Source organism: Vitis vinifera, chromosome 15, assembly GCF_030704535.1.
Source record: "Vitis vinifera cultivar Pinot Noir 40024 chromosome 15, ASM3070453v1".
Taxonomy (NCBI): Eukaryota; Viridiplantae; Streptophyta; class Magnoliopsida; order Vitales; family Vitaceae; genus Vitis; species Vitis vinifera.
The window spans coordinates 21479909-21499747 of NC_081819.1; the positions used below are offsets into that span (position 1 = coordinate 21479909).

Consider the following 19839-nt stretch of genomic DNA (forward strand, 5'->3'; position numbering starts at 1 on the left):
CATTAATTTCAAATTTTGTTAGTTACTCCTATAAATGTGTTTCGTACATAATTTTTTTTTTTAATTATTAAATACATCTACTTAAATTTTTTTCATTTAAAATATTTCTAAAATTAATTTTATAAATTTATATGAGTGTTAATCCACGAAATTTGAATGATTGGATGTATTTACATCAAACATTAGGGTTTAAGTAAATTTAAGCCCTCAAACTGGGCTAAACCTGTACTGGGCCTAAGCATATAGGCCAGGAAGAAAGGAGTAAAGGTTTGGGCACAACTCGAACTGCTAACCCAGGCCCTGGCCCAAAACACTTCCAATTAATACCCGCCTAGGTTCTGATCCAGGCTGTAATTTAAGTTGGTGATTCAACAGCAAGTATACTATTTCGTCCCAAATTCTAGAATTTGATGACTGCTTCATTAATTGAATTACTAGTTGGGTCCACTCAACTCACCTGCTACAATTCAATAAAATATACATATAATTTAAAACAGCAAGAAGATATACAAACAAAACCTAATGTATAGGTACCTAAAAAATCAGGACATATAAATAGAATTACACAAGGAAAAAAAAAAAATTTTCTAATAATTTTTGTGAGCCTTCCATTTTTGAGCCACGGTTGCGAGTGCCTTTGTAGAAGACCCATCAGGGCTCAAAACTTTTGCGGCGGCGTCCTTAAGGTCCTTCATTCGACTGCGTACATCCTTTCCTTCTTCCTCTTCCATCAGACCCTTAACAATTTGGGCAATTTCATTACGATCGATTAGACCATTTTCGTTAACTTTTGGCCTCAATGCCACTTTTAAGCCGTTGGTTAATGTTATTGCGTTCATTTTTTGCTCGGCGTAGAGCGGCCAAGCGATCATGGGGACACCGCAGGCAACGCTCTCGAGAGTGGAGTTCCACCCGCAATGTGACAAGAACCCTCCGGTGGATGCGTGGCTAAGAATTTGAGCCTGTGGTGCCCAGGATGACACCAAGAGGCCCCGCCCTTTGGTTCTATCTACAAACCCTTGAGGTAAGAAAGAGAAAGGGTCATCTTGAGAATGGACACTGAAGAATGGAGAAGCAGCCACACGACTAGGGCTCCTCACTACCCACAAAAATCTTTGCTCACTCATCTCTAAGCCCAAGGCCAGCTCATTTAATTGCTCACTGGGAAGGGTCCCACCGCTCCCAAAAGCGACGAATAGGACGGAGCCAAGTGGCTGGTCGTCCAGCCACTTCAAACACTCGTTCTCACCGGATCCCACCTCCGGCTCCCTCCTTGTCAGCGGTCCGACCGGGTAGACCGGCGGTTTACCCGGTTCGAGTGTCTGCAGAGCCTTGAGCGGTCCAGGCTCCAACTCCATGAAGCTATTCACCATTATCCCTTCAGCCAGTCGATATCTCTTGGTGTGGTTTAGAACACACTTGTAAGCGTCGCTCCTCCTATCCTGAACTGGGTCGAGCAGCTCCGAGCCGTGGACCTGCACGCAACCAGGAATCGCCACCGGTTCATTCATGTCCCGAAATTCGCACGCCACCATCTCATCCAGCTTCGGCAGGAACAGAAACAGCGAGAGAGCCATCGCCGTCGAAGTGAAGAAAATGTACGGCGCCACCCCGAACTCCGCCGCGACGTCGAACGCGTCGGTTCCGAAGAGATCGACGACGAGCGCCACCACTCGAGTCTTCGAAACCAGCAACTCCAGCGAGCTCCGGAGATGGGAAAGTGACCGAAGCACAGTGAGAGAAATCATAGTCTCGATCTTCGTATCCGCCGGCAAGTCGTCAAAACTAACCGGAGGAAGAAAAATGGAGTCTATGCTGGGAGGGAGGCTCTGGAGCACGGCCTTTGGGGCTTTGAGAAAAGAATTTTCGTTGGCGATGATGAAAGTGACTGTGAATCCATGGTGGGTGACGAGGCGTTTGGCTAGTTCAATGAGAGGGATGAGGTGACCCATGCCAGGGGTCGGGACAATGGCTATGTGGGGAGGTTTTTCAGCCATTGAAGATGGAAAAAAGAAGAAGAAAAACCAGAAAAGCTGGGTGGAGAAATGATTGAAAAGGAGAGCTGGAGTAGGAGAGGAAGTGGGTAGCGGTGATAATGTAGTCGTTGGTCCTTTTTGGGGGATTTTGGGGTTATGCATGGCAGCATGTGGGGCTCACAGTGTAAGGGTTTGTTTGGTTTTCCTCGTTGGAGGGCTGTGGAGGAGAGGAGTGTGGAACACGATTTTTGCCTTATTTTATTTTATTAATATTATTATTGGATTTTTATTTGGGATAATTGTGTTTTGAATCAAATTGGCCTAAAATTTAAGCTTTGATTTCATCATTTAAGCCAAAAACCTAAAATAAGCGTGAAAATTGAGAAGAAGAATATGAATTTGATATATTTCTAAAAATAACCTTTACTCACTATAAAAAAAAAAAAATATTAATTTAAATTTTATTCCTTTTGTAAACCTTAATAAAATTTAATATAATTTAGAGATTTGGAAAAAAAAATACACTATTCTCCAAAAAAATAAAAATAAATTATTATTATTATTATTATTATTTAAAAATCAAACAACTTGAAAATACATATTTTTAAAATTGTATATATAAAAATAACTAAAAATATTTCATTTTTTTTAATTGATATATTTTTAGAATATATTTTTTTTACAAAATTAGTTTTCTAAAATTAATAAATTTTCAAAATAATTATTAAATAAAATTAAGATAAAAAAGTTTGTTAAATATTATAGTAGAAAACAATTTTGAAGGATATATTGGTCTCTTCATATTTCATATCCTCCCCATAAATTATTTTAGGTCTAATTGGGTCAAAAGTACAATTGTCTATTTTTATTTTTATTTTTTATTTTTTTTCTGATGTGGACATCTAAAGGTGTGACGTCGGTGAAGCATAAGGCTTATGTTATCACCTCATCTCATCAATAAGGCTTCATTAACCTATTTTCTTTTATTAAAACAAATATGATCTGGCCTTTTTATGCTAGGGGTTAGTTCCTAAATGCGCAAAAAGAAAAAAGAACTGTTACTTAATTAAGTAAAAGTTATTTGTTATTTTAAGAAAAAAAATGGTTAAATATTAATGTGGACCCCGTATTTCTACTCATGCACTTCCACTCAATGACGAACTCGTTTTTTATTTGAAAAAGATTTATTTTTCAGAAAATGACTTGTAGTCGCCACTTATTTTTGTTTTATTTTTAAAGGGTAAACAAAATAAGAAAGAAACCCTAAATGTAACTTCTTATTTGGAAAATATGGTATGCGAAATACCAAATATGGGCTCGGGGGTCAGGTTACTTATTGGGAATGTACGGTAAAGACCGTAACACCCCTTTAAGTCCCTAAAAACGGGTCTCTACTAATGAGATGAAGTAAGTATGACAATTGGTAAGGAAGTTAATGGATACCAAAATGATTAAATACTAGAAGCCAAAACATGCATAGAGAAGAATCGAAGTGAGAGTGCTACCGTGCCTTAGCTGCAAGCAATAATGCACTATCATGAAATGGGGTTAGTGCACAATAATGAATATAAAATATATCGCATATATCGCTAAACAGAGTAAAAAATCATTAGATATCATTCTTCACTCAAATTTATTTTTTTAGAGAAAAGATGACCAATGTTGGGCCCCCACCAAAGCCCGATTTATTTTTGTATAAATTAACTTCATAAATTTTAAATTCATGCTTATTTTAAAAAAATTTTAAAATCAAGGAAAATGTGAAAATTGCTTGCCGAAGGAAATCGCAGCAAATTTTTATTGAAAATGGGATTTTTGGGACCTAAAAATTCTAAGGATGAAGAAATGTGGAGTCAAAACAAGATTCTTTTGAAAACCAATTTTTAAAGACATGCATGAAGATGGATGAAGAAATATATGAGTTTGGAAAAGGAACATAAGAGGGTGGCTATGCAAATTTGGAATTATGCATGTGGGCCCGAAGTGCAACAGGTGTCGCACTAGGAGGTTGGTGACTGCAGCTACCCTCTTCGCATTATACCTGGTCACAAAGTTGATTGCCACCATTTTCCTCCCAAAACGTCTGCTATGCCCAATTCAATGAAGGTAAGAGAGACTTGTTGGGCACCAATATGTCACCGAGTATTTTGTGGTTGGATTGGCGTTGTGGATATCGGTATTGAGCTCGATGAGGAGACAACTATTGTTAGATTTTCGCTAGAAATCACCGACGATGCGATTGCACCATCGGATCCAGGTTCGTTGGGTCGCCCACAATGTTCTTACATGTTGGCATGGGAGATCCACAAAGAACCGCATTTCGGTCAAAGACGGACATAGGGAACACAGAAAGAGTTTTTGGTATTTCACCGACGAGGCAGTTTCCAGAGACGTTGAAGTCCTGTAGATTCGGGAGATTCAAACTTTGCCGAAAAATCGGTTTTCTTCCAGACGTAGAGTAAGAATATGCTAAGTGGTTGACTGTCACTAGAATCTGGCCCGATAAGTTGTTGTGAGACAAATCGAGACGTTATAGCGGGAAAAGAGACGGACAGAAGCAAGAAACTCCCCCGAGAACTCATTGTAAGAAAGAAAAAACAGCTTTAGAGCAGTGAGGTTGGAGATATTCGAAATAGGGCCAGAGAGACGGTTTCACTTGAGACTCATCACTCGAAGTTGAGTGAGAGATGCAAGGGGCCGGAAACTGCCTTGCAGGTCGAGACCCTTGAGCACGAGGTGAGACACTTTGTTCTGGAGACAGGAAACGTCATATCAGCTACACAGATTAACCGTTACATTCCAGGTAGCAAGCTTGTTAGCAACATTGACACTTTCTTTGAACGCCATCAAAGCTTCCAAATCAAAACTCGTAGAAGCGCAAAGTAGAAAGAAATGGAGGATGAAGAGAACAAAAGCAAAATCCAAGCTGGTGAGAGTGGGTTTCGCCATTATCGCTCTGCAACTGATTGAAATATTGGAGGAATCCATGACTTTGATGGCATCGTTACAGGCGCAGACAATGTTGAAGACTGATTCAAAGTGGCTGTTGGCATATTCCTATTCTTATGGTTGAGTTAGTCAAATAAGGAGCTTGTTGCTAAAATCGAGTTAGTGGGTGTAGTGGGTCAAGTGTTAGTGGTGTAGTGGGGCAGATTGTGTCCTCTTTGTTTTTTTTATAAATAGACATGTTTTCTGTAGTGGAATTAATGACTGCAATAAAATATCCAGAAGCATTTTCTTTGGTCTGGTGAAGCTCTGTTTTTTAGAGTTAAAGAGCTCTATTTTTTTCCTTGCTATTGTTTTGTCTTGTTTTTGTCCAACAATTTTTGGTATCAGAGCAACCAGGTTCCTTCTGAACTGGGCGAATAATGGCAACAACCAACGGCAGTATGGTGAGTGTGTCTCAACCAGCAATTCCCATTTTCAAAGGTGAGTGCTATGAGTTTTGGAGCATCAAAATGAAGACTTTATTCAAGTCTCAAGATCTGTGGGACTTGGTTGAAAATGGCTATCCTTATCCGGACGAAGAAGCTAGGTTGAAAGAAAATACGAAGAAGGACTCCAAGGCATTGTTCTTTATTCAACAGGCTGTACATGAATCAATCTTCTCAAAGATTGCAGTAGCAACCACAGCAAAAGAGGCGTGGACAACCTTGAAAACTGCATTTCAAGGTTCCTCTAAAGTGATCACGGTGAAGCTCCAGTCCTTGCGTCGTGACTTTGAAACCTTGCACATGAAAAATGGAGAGTCAGTGCAAGATTTTTTGTCAAGAGTTGCTGCTATAGTTAATCAAATGAGGTCGTATGGTGAAGATATTCTTGATCAAACTGTCGTAGCAAAGGTGTTAAGGAGTTTAACGCCTAAGTTTGATCATGTAGTTGCAGCCATTGAGGAGTCTAAGGATCTGTCAACCTATTCATTTGATGAGCTCATGGGATCCTTGCAATCTCATGAAGTGAGGCTGTCCAGAACAGAGGAGAAGAATGAAGAAAAGACATTTTACACGAAGGGGGAGACATCAGATCAGAAGAATGGAGGCAGAGAAGCTACTGGTAGAGGACGTGGCAGAGGAGGTGCTCATGGAAGAGGTGGACGTGGCAGAGGCCGAGGTGATGCACAAGGTGACCAAAGGCAGTCAACTGAGAAGAGCAGAAACAAGAGTAATATCCAGTGCTACTACTGCAAGCGGTTTGGACATGTTCAAGCTGAATGTTGGAAGAAAGAAAGGCAAGAAAAACAAGTTAACTATGTCGAGCAAGAGGAAGATCAAGTCAAGTTGTTCATGGCCTATAATGAAGAGGTAGTATCTTCCAACAATATTTGGTTTTTGGATAGTGGATGTTCTAACCACATGACAGGGATAAAGTCACTCTTTAAGGAGCTGGATGAATCACACAAGTTGAAGGTGAAACTTGGTGATGACAAACAAGTGCAAGTGGAAGGCAAGGGGACCGTGGCAGTAAACAATGGTCATGGTAATGTAAAGCTCCTTTACAATGTGTACTTTATTCCTAGTTTGACTCAAAACTTGTTAAGTGTGGGGCAACTTATGGTTAGTGGATACTCCATTTTGTTTGATGGTGCTACTTGTGTGATCAAAGATAAAAAGTCTGATCAAATAATAGTTGATGTTCGTATGGCCGCAAACAAGTTGTTTCCTCTTGAAGTGTCAAGTATAGAAAAGCATGCTCTTGTTGTTAAAGAGACTAGTGAGTCTAATCTGTGGCACTTAAGGTATGGTCATCTAAATGTCAAAGGGTTGAAGTTACTAAGTAAAAAGGAAATGGTGTTTGGACTACCTAAAATTGACTCGGTGAATGTGTGTGAGGGCTGTATTTATGGGAAACAAAGCAAGAAACCATTCCCTAAGGGAAGGTCAAGGAGGGCATCTAGTTGTCTTGAGATTATACATGCTGATCTATGTGGTCCTATGCAAACTGCTTCATTTGGTGGCAGTAGATATTTTTTGTTGTTTACAGATGATCATAGCAGGATGAGTTGAGTGTATTTTCTTCAATCAAAGGCAGAGACTTTTGAGACCTTCAAGAAGTTCAAAGCATTTGTAGAGAAGCAGAGTGGCAAGTGCATTAAGGTGCTGCGGACTGACAGAGGTGGAGAGTTCTTATCAAATGATTTTAAAGTGTTTTATGAAGAGGAAGGCTTGCATAAAGAGCTGACTACTCCTTATTCACCATAGCAAAACGGTGTGGCTGAGAGGAAGAATAGAACGGTGGTTGAGATGGCTAGAAGCATGATGAAGGCCAAGAACCTTTCAAACCATTTTTGGGCAGAAGGAGTTGCTACAGCTGTATACTTGTTGAATATTTCTCCAACCAAGGCAGTGTTGAATAGAACTCCATATGAAGCTTGGTATGGGAGGAAACCTTGGGTAAGCCATTTAAAGGTTTTTGGTAGTGTTGCCTATACGTTGATTGACTCACATAACCGTAGTAAGCTTGATGAAAAATCAGTAAAGTGCATCTTTATTGGTTATTGCTCTCAATCAAAAGGATATAAGCTATATAAACCTGTTAGTGGTAAGATAATTGTTAGCAGGAATGTGGTGTTTGATGAAAAAGCTAGCTGGACTTGGCGTGTAAGTGAAGACGGTGCTCTTGTGGAGATTTCAAGTGAAAGTGAAGTGGCACAGAGTGAAGATCAGCAGCCTTCTATTCAGATTCCAGCAAGTCCAACTCCCTCTCATTCACCCAGTTCCCCAAATTTGAGTAGCAGCAGTTCTTCACAATCTTCAGAGGAAACCCCTCCAAGGAAATTCAGATCTTTAAGGGACATCTATGAGACTACACAAGTCTTGTTTGTAGCTGATCCAACAACCTTTGAAGAAGCAGTGGAGAAGGAAGAATGGTGCAGTGCTATGAAAGAAGAAATAGCTGCCATTGAGAAGAATGAGACTTGGGAACTGGTGGAGCTTCCTGAAGACAAGAATGTGATAGGTGTTAAATGGGTTTTCATAACCAAGTACTTAGCAGATGGTAGTATACAAAAGCACAAGGCACGGTTAGTGGCAAAGGGCTATGCACAGCAACATGGAGTTGATTATGATGACACCTTCTCACCAGTTGCACGGTTTGAAACAGTAAGGACCTTATTAGCCTTAGCTGCTCATATGCATTGGTGTATTTATCAGTTTGATGTCAAGTCTGCTTTTCTTAATGGAGAGCTAGTAGAGGAGGTGTATGTATCTCAACTTGAAGGCTTCATAGTTCCTAGTAAAGAAGAGCACGTGTATAGACTAAAGAAGGCCCTTTATGGGTTGAAACAAGCCCCACAAGCATGGTACAGTAAGATAGATTCTTACTTTGTTGAGAATGGCTTTGAAAGGAGTAAGAGTGAGCCAAATCTTTACCTGAAAAGGCAAGGTAAAAATGATCTTCTTATTATTTGTCTTTATGTAGATGACATGATCTATATGGGTTCATCCTCTTTTCTTATTAATGAGTTTAAAGCCTGTATGAAGAAGAAGTTTGAGATGTCAAACCTAGAGCTGTTGCATTTCTTTCTTGGTTTAGAGGTAAAACAAGTAGAGGATGGAGTCTTTGTTTCACAAAGAAAGTATGCTGTTGATTTGCTTAAGAATTTCAATATGTTAAATTGCAAAGTAGTAGCTACTCCTATGAATTCAAATGAGAAGTTGCAGGCTGAAGATGGCACTGAAAGAGCTGATGCTAGAAGGTTTAGAAGTCTGGTTGGAGGCCTCATTTATCTGACACATACACGACCAGATATAGCTTTTGCAGTTGGGGTGATCTCCAGATTTATGCATTGTCCTTCGAAGCAACATCTTGGAGCTGCAAAGAGATTGTTGCGATACATTGCTGGAACATATGATTTCGGGATATGGTATGGTCATGTTCAAGAGTTCAAATTGGTTGGCTACACTGATAGTGATTGGGCAGGGTGCTTAGAGGATAGAAAAAGCATTTCAGGCTATATGTTTTCTCTTGGGTCAGGTGCAGTCTGTTGGAGTTCAAAGAAGCAAGTAGTGACAGCCTTGTCCTCTTCTGAAGCTGAATATACAACTGCAACCTCATCCGCATGCCAGGCAGTGTGGTTGAGGCGAATTCTTGCTGATATTAATCAAGAACATGAGGAGCCAACTGTAATTTACTGTGACAACAAAGCTGCCATAGCAATGACCAAGAATCCAGCCTACCATGGAAGGACAAAACATGTTAATATTCGGGTTCATTTCATAAGAGATCTTGTGGTTGAAGGTAAAGTTGTTTTGCAGTATTGTAACACCAATGAGCAGGTAGCGGATGTGCTGACAAAAGCTTTATCTAGAGACAAGCATGTCTACTTCAGAAGCAAGCTTGGAGTTTGCAACTTTGAATCAAGGGGGAGTGTTGAAGACTGATTCAAAGTGGCTGTTGGCATATTCCTATTCTTATGGTTGAGTTAGTCAAATAAGGAGCTTGTTGCTAAAATCGAGTTAGTGGGTGTAGTGGGTCAAGTGTTAGTGGTGTAGTGGGGCAGATTGTGTCCTCTTTGTTTTTTTTTATAAATAGACATGTTTGCTGTAGTGGAATTAATGACTGCAATAAAATATCCAGAAGCATTTTCTTGGGTCTGGTGAAGCTCTGTTTTTTAGAGTTAAAGAGCTCTATTTTTTTCCTTGCTATTGTTTTGTCTTGTTTTTGTCCAACAGACAATGAAGGAGCCGTCAAAGGCGACGATGAAGAGATCGCCTGTGTAGAATCGCTGCAGCGTCGGTGTGGACTTGTAGTTCTTCTTCAAGTCGGAAACGTCATGAGAGATGATGAAGTGTTGAGGGCAGTGCACGGGTTTGGTGGGTATGAAGGGAGTGGTGAAATTAAATGGATTTATAAGGTTGGGTGTTGAGTGGAACTATGGGTAGTGAGAGAAATGACTAAATGAGTATGAGAGGTAGACTAGGTAGGGAGATGTGAGCATGGTTTTACAAAGGTTTTGCGTGGAAAATGAGGGAGATAGTGGTTTCATCAACATTCACATCCTTGAGCACCGTGTCACCCTTGTTCATCAAACAACAAACATGTATTTTCCATGGCATGAGTTGCATTTGATCATCATGGATGAGAGCTTAAAGACATTGTTGGTGATCTCCGCCACAGAAAGCATCCCATGGTAAGCCTACTCGACTGACATGACATATGATGGCTTCTATGGTATCAGTGGTCTTATTACAGCATGATCATCTTCTTGTAAGGAGCGGCACTAGGTGGAAGTAGTAGTCTCATCATTGGCCCAGGGGATGTTCTTCAACGAAAAGATCCTTAATATTCAAATTTGCTTCATTCAATGATCCAAAAAATTGATATATCATTGCGACTTCTGTAAACACTACTAAGTTCATAAACAGTTCTCTTAGTGTCTCAGAATTTAGAGATTGAAACCAACTCATTGTCTAAAGGGCTTCTTATGTGTCTCATCAATGCACTCTCAGCTTCAGGACTAAGAAGATTAGCCGATTTTATAATCTCTATAGATCTTAGCTCATATAATAGCCAACACAGGACACTACTCTCCGAACCATCCCTGAACTGTGGATTCTCAATAGCAAAGGCACCCAAAGGTTGAATGAACTTAGAAAGCCCACTGAAAATTCTTATACAGCCTCCGAAAAAGGCCACCCGATCCAGATTTCCTTGTTCACATGCCTAACAAATACATGTATAAAGTCACCTAGCCATGACAAGCATGTTACAGCTCTTCATACCCACAGACTGAGAATACATACTTCGTAGTTCCTTACTCTCTCAAGCAGAGATGAGAAAACTGATGCGCACCATGGATGGACACCAAGAACAGAGGAAGACAACAAAATAGAGCACAAAGGGTAGAGACAAAAAATGAACTCGTACAAGTCGTGCTTCACATTTTAATCAACAAGCTTAGATGAGGGTGAGTGAAATCAAATGAGTACCAAATAAAAATCAAAATATGGTTGCAAATATCTTATGGGGAAACTGAAATAGGGCCAAACTGATCTTCAACAAGAATCATTAAAAAAAGAGATATGAACATGCTTACTCCCAACCATCAAACATCATCCAAGAATCAGCAGGAAAAGAGAAGAAAAGCATACCAGTTGAAGTGAATGGGAAATCCACAATAAACATACTTGACAATGATCATCTCCAGCAATGTCGGCAAGAACTCAGCAAGCCATCCTTCTTCTTCTTCTCCTAGTTTATTTTTTTCCTCTCTTCCCTTTCCCAGCTATCCTTCCTGCTCGAGCTTTCTTTTCCCTCAAACCACCCACACGATCCTCTGTAACCCAGCTCTCCAAAAGAAAATACCCCTCTAAACCCTCCACCTCCCTCTCTAGTTCTCTCCAAAGCTCCTCACTCGTTTCTGGCTAGCTGATTTTTTTCTCTCTCCAAGCTATCTCACCCCTCCTCTACTTAATGGTCTCACTCTCTCTATAACAAAATACTCTCCTCCAAATCTTCAAAAACCACCCAAGAATATTCTATCACACGTGTCCTTCCCTCATTGCATCCTCCACCCACCATTGTGATTCCCCAACAGCCTCTCTTGAGGCAACATGTGGCTCTTTAAGAGCCCTCCACCTGGCAAAATAATCTGCAAAAAAAATACACCCCAAAATAGGGGTACACAATTAATATTTTTTTCATATTTAATTTATTTTAAAATATACAAAATAAAATCAAATATGGTTAAAACCTGTAATCCATATCTTATAATATGTATTATCTATCCTATAGGACGGGATGTATCCACTGTATTTTTATAATATGGTTTTTTTTCTTTTTTTTTTTTTTTTGGTTTAAATTTATATTCAATGTTGAATAATTACTTCTGGACTGGAGATTTTTTGATTTTTTTATTTTTGTTGTCTCAGTGACAATGAATTGTTTTCACTTTGCACTAATTCTCAACTTATCATACAACATTCTGCAAATTTTCTCAGCGGTCAAACACCCCATTTCCATTATCTATGATGATATTCCTTTTCCCACTTCCCAATTTGTCAAAAGCCTGGAAATTTCGATTTTGCTGGAAATCATTTTCTTTCATGGTTTTCTGCTGCTCTCAGGGCCCCAGCTAATGTGCATTTTTTACTTTGATAATCCAATTATAAAAATAATGCCAGCACCCAAAAGAGAATATTATCTGTATTTTTTTTCCCTAAATAGAAAAAACAATTTATAATTTTTCATAAATTATTTTTAAAAAAATCCATAATTTCTACATAATAGAATCACTCCATTTTTTAAAATTTAAATACAATTTAAGGTAAGGAAAAATAAATTAGAAAATTTTCCAAATTTTTATCTTATAAAAATAAAAATTAATAAATTCCAAAAAAAATCTAATAAAAATTATAAATTTAAACTTGTTATTTATAAATCTAATAATAATTGAGGATAAGATTTTTACTTTTACCCCTCAATAAAAATAAAAATCATATTAAATATAATAAAAATAATAGAATTAAATTAAATATGATGATAATCATGATTAACGATGATATTGATAATCCTTTTAGTGATTAAGATATAATATTATTAAAAAACATGATATGAACTCGAGTCCAAATTCTACAAACTTAAAATTTAAAATTGATAGTTGAATATGATATTAAAGTTAGGTTTGTTGTGAGATTAATATGATTTCAAATTTTGCCTTTATGGATTGAATATGAATTCAAATTCAATGCATTTCAAATCTTATCCGTTTAGATTTTTAGAAAAAATAGTAGTTCGATAAATATTATTTATCACAAAAAATTTGGTAGTGTTAGAAACACGATAATAATTTATTTTTGTCTTATTAATGTCAAAAGCATGTGAAGTCGTACCGCCAATTTCCACAAGACAAGACAAGATAATATTTAGTTGTCTTATTGATTGGATGCTAGTTAGGGGTCTCCAACGGGCGGGCCGGGCCGTAAATAGGAGGCCCGCGGCCCAGCTCGGGCCGGGCCTATGGGCCCGTTGACTGGTCAACGGGTCGGGCCGGGCCGGGCCAAGGAAAAATCTTCGGCCCGCGGCCCGGCCTATGAGCCCGCGGGCTGGGCGGGCTGGGCTGCGGGCCGGGCTGGCGGGCCAAGCCTTGGGCTTTTTTAAATAAGCCAAAAGGCTTTAGAAATGAATGGAGAGGGGGGGATTCGAACCCCTCCCCTCATGGTTCAAAGTAAAGGCTCTAACCAATTGAGCCACATTACTTTTGTGTTTAATGTTAGAGTTAGTTATATATATATAACATAAAGTATATTATTTTTTTAAAAAAAATTAAAGGCTCCAACGGTCATGTGACCGTTGGAGCTCCAACAGTCCAACCCATGCTCCTAGCTGCCATGTGACCGTTGGGCAACGGTCACATGGCCAATTTTTTTTTTTTTTTTTTTAAAAAAAAACCTTCCTATAAATACATCTTCTCCCTTTTCATTTTTTCATCAAATTCTCTCTATTTCTCTCTCTATTTCTCTCACATTCTACAATATTTCAATTTTTTTTATTTTTCCCTCAAATTATACAATATTGTTGGTGGTGCAAAACAAGCATTGGTGGCTCCAAGAGTTCAAATTTGCTAGGAATTTCTGCATCGGTTCTCTAATTGAGTAACATACTTCACCCCTACTACTTTATTTTTTTGTTACATTTTTTTTTATATTTATTACTTTATTATTTTTGGCATAATATTTTATCAATAATTATAATATGACAACAAGTGCTTCTTCATCTAGTCCATGTGATGAAATATCATCAAACAAAAAATTTACTTCAAATATATGGAATTTTTTTGATAGAGTAGAAATAATTTTAGAAAATAATAAAAAAGAAATAAAAGCAAAATGTAAAATTTGTAATAAATTTCTTACTGGTGGCTCAAATGCAGGCACAAGTCATTTAAAAAGACATCACGAAAATTGTAAAACTAAAAATAATGTAGATATTAGAAATTATATGCAATTAGGTAAAAATGAAAGTGGAAATTTAAAAACATTTTCTTATGATGAATCTAACTGTCGTGAAGAAATGATTGATTATATAATAAGAGCAGAACAACCTTTCAACATGATGGAAACTCATGATTTTGTAGGAACAATTCAACGAGGTATTAATCCTCAATTTAAAGGTTGGTCTGGAAATACAGTTAAAAGAGATATTATGAAAAAATTTTATACACAAAAAGAAATTTTAAAAAAATTTTTTGCAAATTTTGAAGGAAATATTTGTTTAACATCTGATATTTGGACATCTTTAACTCACACTGGTTTTTTATGTATAACTGCTCATTACATTGATAATGAATGGAAATTAAATAAAAGAATAATTTCATTTAAATTAATAAATGCTCCACATAGTGGTAAAAATATAGCAGCTTTAATAAATGAAGAAATTATAAATTTAGGCCTTCGTGATAAAATATTGACAGTAACATTAGATAATGCTGCTAATAATGATGCAGCAATAAATAGACTAAAACTATATTGGCAAGTAAAAGATGATCATGCTAAAATATTTCATGTGCGTTGTTGTGCACATATTTTAAATTTAATTGTAAAGGATGGATTAAAAAATGTTGATGATACATTGGAAAAAATTAGAGGCATTGCATATAGTATTAATAGTTCTCAAGCAAAACATGAATTATTTTTTGATTGTTGCAAAATGTTAAATATGAAAAGAAAAAATATAAACTTGGATATGGCCATTAGATGGAATTCCACATATAAACTTTTACAAAATATTACAAAATATAGAAAAGTAGTCGAATTATATGAAATACAATTACTTAACAATGATTGTGATGCAGATATTGATGCATTAAGTGATTATGATTGGCATGTTGCGGATCTTTTAAGAGATCTTTTTGAAATTTTTGATACTTCAACAAACATTTTTTGTGGTGTATATTATCCAACTTCAAATCGAGTTATTATGCAAATAACTAATATTTTTATTGTACTTCAAAAATATTTAAGTTTTGAAATATTTAATGATACAATATTTGCAATGATAGAAAAATTTAGAAAATATTGGGGAGAAATACCTTTAATTTTTTATATTGCTTTAATTGTGGACCCTAGATTGAAATTTGAAGCTTTGGATGAATGGTTAACAATTATTTATTTTAATGACCAAATAAAAATTGAAGAAATTAAAAATGAAATAAATTCATTATTATATAATTTATATAACTATTATAAAGAAAAATATGGTAATGATATTAATACTAATAAATTACCACCTACATCTACAAACTCCTCATCTTTTTATAAAGGAGCTCTAGAAATGTTGAAAAGTCGAAAAAAGACAACAAATAGTTCTCCAAATAATACATCTGATTTAGATAAATATCTTAATACTGATATAATTCCATTTGAAGATCAAGAAGATTTTGATATTTTAATATGGTGGAAATCACATCAACACAAATATCCTGTGCTTTCTATAATTGCTCGTGATGTACTAACAGTTCCTGTGAGTACAGTTGCATCAGAAGCTGCTTTTAGTGCAGGTGGAAGAGTTATTAGTAAAAAACGATGCAACTTAGCGCCAGACGTTATTGAAGCAGGGATATGTGTAAAAGATTGGGAAATTGCAGAAAAAAGGATGTACGATTCCATTCGAGAAACAGAGATGCTTGTCGATATGGAATCTTTAAAACTATCAAGATCTTCATGGATGCATGATAGTTCGCCATCACCGCCAGAAAATAATGACTAAATGTATATTATATTTTTATTTTTATTTTTTGTGGTTGAAAAATACAAATGATTGACAAATAAATAGGTGCCAACCTAGTTGGGATGTATTTATTTTGTACTGATGTAAAATTTTCCCACATTTTTAAATGTAATTATACATTCAATGAATAAAATTTTGAAATGAATATTTTTTTTAATACTTTTTATTTTTGTAGTTTTTTTTTTTAAATGGGCGGGCCTAAGGGCGGGCCTACGGGCGGGCCTATAGGCCGGGCCTAATTTTAGGCCCGCGGCCCGGCCCACCCATAAACGGGCTCCGGCCGGGCTCGGGCCCGGCGGGCCTGGGCCGGGCCGGGCCTAAAGCGGGCCGCGGGCTTTTTGGAGACCCCTAGATGCTACCATGCTATAAAATATTTCAATTTTTTTTTTCTTTTATCAAATAAAGTCTACGACCCTTCATGGAGTCCACGTATAAGTGCATGACTTGTAATAAAGTGCTTAAAAAATGTTGGAAAAAATATATATTTTTAATTGTTTTTATTATTTTATTTTCAACATCTCTCCGTGTCATGCCGTATCTTAACTTAATCCAAAAAAGTAATAATAATAATGTAGGTGTTTAATCTAGGTTATATGGTCCATTGGTCCCCGCGTTTATTACTTTTTGGACCTACGCGGAAAATAATTTTGGGTTGGGCCCCGCTATTGGGCTGTCCTCAGAAGAGTTGTACTGAGTTTGGGGTTTAGGGCTCTTAGGGTGTCAAAAATTTTACTTTCTCTTTTTTTTTTTCTTTTTTTTTTTAAAAAAAACATCTGTATTTTTCAGATCTTGACTAAATCGAATGGCTATAATTCGAGAGATTAATAAATTTTGTCATATTATGAATAGATATGAAAATTGATAGAGAACCTGAAAAAAAATTACAATTAGTGTGGGAGTTAGAAAATAAGTTGATATGATAAGAATAATAATTTATTTTGGGATTAAAAAATAATAAAAAAGAAAACATTATCCACATAATTTTGTGATAGTCGTAAATTTAAAAGAAAATGATCAAATCCTCATTAATGAAGATTTGTTTTCCAAACTCTCGAGGGTTCATTTGCTCATGTAAGCCTTATGTGACTTCATTCCTAGTCACTAATGACATTATTTTTATTTACGATCAAATTACATTTTGAATGAAAGAAGAAAAACTAAAAAAAGAGTTGTTTTTTCAAATCTAATAAGTTAGAGCCTTTTTGGAAGTGATTTTGAGAGAATTATAAGTATTTTTTTTAATGCTTTGAAGCCTTTTCTTGTAAAAATTAGATGTGTGGTAAACTTTTTAGTATCATTTTTATAATGGTGGAGAATCACTTGAAATGATTCTTAAAAAACCACTTATAAAGTGATTTTTTTTTTCAAAAGTACTTTCGAAAAACACTCCAAACTAAAAATGCTTTAATTAAAATTATTTAGACGATTAATTTCATTCACAATAAGAGTACATTTGGTGGTCTTTTTCTTGAAAGTGTTTTTTTAAAATGTTTTTAAAAGAATCATTTATCAAATGTTTTTCCAAAAAAAGTGCAAGTGTTTTTCAACTTTTTAAAAATGTTTCATAATTTCTATCAAATGTATAAGATTACTTCAAAAATACTTTCTAAAAGTGCTTTTGTCAATCAAAAGCCACCGTTAATTTCAAATTTTGTTCGTTACTCCTATAGATGTGTTTCGTACATAAATTTATTTTTTAAAAGAATTATTAAATACATCTACCTAATTTTTTTTCATTTAAAATATTTCTAAAATTAATTTTATAAATTTATATGAGTGTTAATCCACGAAATTTGAATGATTGGATGTATTTACATCAAACATTAAGGTTTAAGTAAATTTAAGCCCTTAAACTAGATCAAAGTTGGGTGCATCATAGAAAAAATCTAACCATAAAACTGGGCTAAACCTGTACTGGGCCTAAGCAGATAGGCCCCGAAGAAAGGAGTAAAGGTTTGGGCACAACTCGAACTGCTAACCCAGGCCCAGGACCAGGCCCAAAACACTACCAATTAATACCGTTTCTATGGTGTTCTTCGGTGTTTGGCACGACAGAAAAAGAGGTGGCAGAGGAAGAAAAGGAAGAGAAGAAGATGATATACCGAAAATGGAGTCTGCTAACTGGCCCAGTTGCCATATTGGCAGCGATAGCTGTGCCTGTCACTATTATCAACTACATCATCGTTAAAGACGTGAGCATTTCTCATTCCCAACAAAATTCAAAACCCTAGATTTCTTTTTATTGCGTTAATATATTTTTTCTTTTTTTCTTTTCCTTCGGGAGATTTTTTGGTGGGTCAGTATGGATCTGGTTTGGAATTGGGTTGGTTAAAAAAATTAGGGTTTGGAAATTTGGGCCATTTCAATTTGTGGATCTGTTTCGTTGCTGGGAAAACTAAGGAAAAGAAAAGAAAACAGATTTTCGATCTTGTGTTTAGTTATTACAAGTTTTGTTCACTGTAGTTCGATTGGGTTTATTCGAATGGAGGGGAGTAAAAGGATGTCGTAAATTTAGGATTATAAGATTCTTTATTTCTTTTATTTTCCAGCATTTTCTTGGCTACCGAACGGAGGAGGATTAGGGTGTTGGAGTTTACCCGCCTAGGTTCTGATCGAGACTGTAATTTAAGTTGGTGATTCAACAACAAGTATACTATTTGGTCCCAAATTCTAGAATTTGATGATTGCTTCATTAATTGAATTGATTTTGCAATACCCTAAAAAAATGTAGCTATAATTGATTCAAAACTGAGTCTTGAACATTCGATTTGGTTTATTTCTGTGTACTTGAGGTCATTTGCATAAATTCTCGACTGTTTAAGAAAATCCAATCCAAGTTCTTGGTCTCCCATAGGCCTAATACTTGCCCATTCCCAACATTCGGAGGATTGGTTTATGGTGACCACTTTATACCGTGTTCAAGTTTGGTGGCATTTATGAAACAACGCAGGAAAACATCTTTTAGGCTCCTTCTGGTGTTTTTGGAAATTTAGCTCTTGGAAATGATAGTAACAGAAGAATAATAAGTCCTTTGGTGATAAGATCTAACCTTTCTTCAATGTCATGGCAATGTATTTGTAGCTTCGGCTACTGAACTCGGAGTACTATTGCACAGGTTGTTTCAGGAGTGACACTTGGACTAACATCATGTAATCTTTGGTTTGCAGGATTTGTTCCCTAGCCCGGAGAAGGTGAAGAATGACCAGGGATCAACAAACAAGTAGAAACAAGGGATTTGGTGCCTTCTCATCTCAAATTTGGTTTAAGCCTGTGTCAAGGACTTGAGGTCTGCTTGTGTTGGATATGTTAATACGCAAACTTATGTTTAAGTTGCAGTTTGGGGCATGGAATTTTTGTTGAATAATGTTGACAGTTTGAACCAAAACTTCTGAGCTAAGTTCAATAGATTTGGTTGTTCAACCCTGATTCTTGTGATTGGCTTTTGCTGTTAGTCACTCCATGGTTGCCTTGTCTCATTTCATGCTTGGCAATGGCTAATTTGTGCTGTGCTCATTCAACCCAGCATGGGTTTTGAATTCATGAAACAATCATCGAGACAGAGATCTCTAGATAGAAACATCCTTGATAGGCATTAAGGGTTCAAGTTATCGATCCTCTGCTTCGGCCACAAAACTTTGGTCTATTGCTTCGTGCCAGAAATGAGACTATTATCATCTAAGATAATTGATAGTTTAAGTCTCTGTAGTCATTAGGAAGCTGTCCATTCTCTAGCATCAATTTCTGATAATCCAAGACAATATATGTGGGCTTTATAGCCATTAATGTTATGAACATACCCAGGCTTCTAGCCTAAACATGGTTCCATTAATTTTATCACTATGTTCAGCTCCCTGTGATGGAGGAGTCTTGCATGCCGAAAAACAAGTGAGACCATGTTTGGAATGTTGGAATAGAGAATGAAAAATCAAATTTATTTCCTTTTCTTTAATGTATTTAGATTGTTTTTTAGAATGAAAAAGGGAATGGAAAATTCCTTGTTATGAAAACTACATATCAAAGGCAACCTAAATGGCTAGTATTCAGGTACAAGTTTGGAGTTGTAGTTTTGCCATATGGGTTGTTTTTCTATCCACGCTGGTGCATCAACATCAAGAATGTCTTATCTTTTTATGAAATA

The 19839-nt window shown here is 36.5% G+C and overlaps 1 protein-coding gene and 1 long non-coding RNA gene across 2 annotated transcripts; one reads left to right on the top strand and one right to left on the bottom strand.

The window, feature by feature from the left end:
• Positions 1-446: 446 nt before the first annotated feature.
• Positions 447-2267, bottom strand: LOC100248268 (hydroquinone glucosyltransferase). Its single transcript, XM_010663593.3, has one exon. It carries the CDS (start codon positions 2136-2138, stop codon positions 588-590), a length of 1551 nt encoding a protein of 516 aa, XP_010661895.1. The 5' UTR covers positions 2139-2267; the 3' UTR covers positions 447-587.
• A 15386-nt stretch (positions 2268-17653) lies between these two features.
• Positions 17654-19121, top strand: LOC104881929 (uncharacterized). The gene is made up of 2 exons (XR_787812.3): positions 17654-17893; positions 18869-19121. It is a non-coding gene; the product is annotated as an uncharacterized LOC104881929 (long non-coding RNA).
• Positions 19122-19839: the final 718 nt, after the last annotated feature.